The 1,923-nt window shown below is 42.2% G+C and overlaps 1 protein-coding gene across 1 annotated transcript in view; it reads left to right on the top strand.

Moving 5' to 3' along the window:
• LOC119427210 (mitogen-activated protein kinase kinase kinase 7) overlaps window positions 1–1,007 on the top strand; it is a 6,829-nt gene extending 5,822 nt beyond the window's left edge. The window contains exons 13-15 of the mRNA XM_037694790.1: window positions 337–383; window positions 461–576; window positions 715–1,007. Of these exons, the coding sequence (XP_037550718.1) occupies window positions 337–383; window positions 461–576; window positions 715–886 (335 nt within the window). The 3' untranslated portion in view covers window positions 887–1,007. The remainder of the gene's footprint in view (window positions 1–336; window positions 384–460; window positions 577–714) is intronic.
• The last annotated feature ends 916 nt before the right edge of the window (window positions 1,008–1,923 follow it).

The raw sequence follows: 1,923 nt of genomic DNA, 5'->3' as shown, positions 1-1,923 counted from the left end.
AGTCATATTGTAATCCTTTTCAGTCATATTGTAATCCTGTTCAGTCAGATTGTAATCCAGTTCAGTCAGATTTTAGTCCTGTTCAGTCATATTATTATCCAGTTCAGTCAAGTTATAATCCAATTCAGTCAGATTATTATCCAGTTCAGTCAGGTTATAATCCAGTTCAGTCAGATTATAATCTAGTATAGTCCAGTGAGATTCAGGCATTTAGTTCTTCCCAACAGTTAGTAAAATGTTGTCACCAGTCAGTTTACCATCTGAACGGATTAGAGCATTATGTTCTGGATTAAGCGGTTCTGTTTCTGTCACTGTGTTTCGGTACCAACGGATCAGAGAGTCCAGTTCCCTCAGCGTACCTGAAACTGGATCATCAGTTACAGGTGAGTTCACGTCCTTTCGCCTCAGTCCGAGCGATGACCAGAAGGTTTGAAAGGTTCTGTTTGTGTGGTTGCTTCAGCCTTTGGCTCCGTGTCCGAACTCCCGGGAGTCCATGGCCGTGTTCGAGCAGCACATGCGGATGGCCCAGGAGTACCTGAGGGTCCAGTCCGAGATCGCTCACCTGCTGAACAGGAAGTAAGTGTGTTCAAACACAGGAACACCTGACCAGTATCCAACTGGTTTATTTTAATAAAGTGCAGACGTGTGAGGATTGTGGGATGTTCTCCGAGCTGCTGCTGGTTCTGCCCTTTGGTTCTGATTGTTTCTGTTCAGACAGGAGCTCAAGAAGGAGCTGGAGCAGGAGCAGAGGGAGCAGCAGACGTCTTCTCGCCTCATCCAGGAGCACACCAAACTACTGGAGGACAACAGCAGCCTGTCAGCCTACTGCCAGGATTTGAGGAGCCAGCTGGGCCGGATCCAGGGTCAGAACCAGCACCACAGCTGATTACTGCTGCTGGTTCTGGTCCACCACGTCACATTTCGATGGTGAACTTTTAAACTGAACTGTTGGTCTCCTTGAGGACCCGTCATTACCCTGTTTTAAAAGATGATTGCGCTGCCTTACAACCCAAACCCAGACCCGGTTCTGTCTCAGTCGTGTGCTCGTCTTTGCTGCAGTAAACTCTTTAAAAAACAAAAACACTCTCCGTGCTCTACAGAACCAGTGTTTCCTGCAGCCTCTTCTGCTTTGAGTCCGTGTTTACTGACCTGCACAGCAGCATCATGAAGTGGATCTTTAGTTTCGGGTCTTGGTTCTGCTGCAGAAGGACGAAGTTTGTGCAGGAGTTAAGAGAACCGACCATCAACCCGACACGACTGGAATATATTTATATATATATATATATATATATAAATATATATATACAAAAGACAACTGCTGTTGATCTGTGGAGCCAAAAACTGCAAAAAATGTGAATTTTATTCAAGTATAGCATTAAACTATATATAATTTATGTACTTTTACTTCCTTTTACACTGTAGTTTTTACCTTTAGTAAATGTATCTGGCATCTTTAGGTACGTTTACAAATTAAACATGAAAACATTTCATCTTGGCAGCGTGTACATCAAAGTTGTGAAATATCTAGTAGTTTTTGTTACAGAATAAATTTTAAACAGAAGTGACACTAGGAAGGTTTACTAAAAACATCTGTTTCCTTCTTTAAGTTCACACGCAGCTGTGGCTGAGTGGTTAGAGCAGTTGTCCTCCAACGGGAGAGTTGGGGGTTCGATTCCACCAGCAGTCACACGCTGAAGTGTCCCTAGGCAAGACACTGAACCCCTCACTGCCTCTGATGTGTGTCCCATCGGTGTATGAATGTGATAAAACACTGATTATTCTTTGTAGAGATCTAGTAGAGTGTTGTATAAATGGATAAATGAGGGCACAGATTGTGTTATAAAACACTTTGAGTATCTTGATAAGATACAAAGGCTATATATATATATATATATATATATATATATATATATATATATATAT

Source organism: Nematolebias whitei, chromosome 21 (assembly GCF_014905685.2).
Source record: "Nematolebias whitei isolate Nwh7 chromosome 21, NemWhi1, whole genome shotgun sequence".
NCBI lineage: Eukaryota > Metazoa > Chordata > Actinopteri > Cyprinodontiformes > Rivulidae > Nematolebias > Nematolebias whitei.
This window is presented reverse-complemented; position numbering and strand designations above follow the sequence as displayed.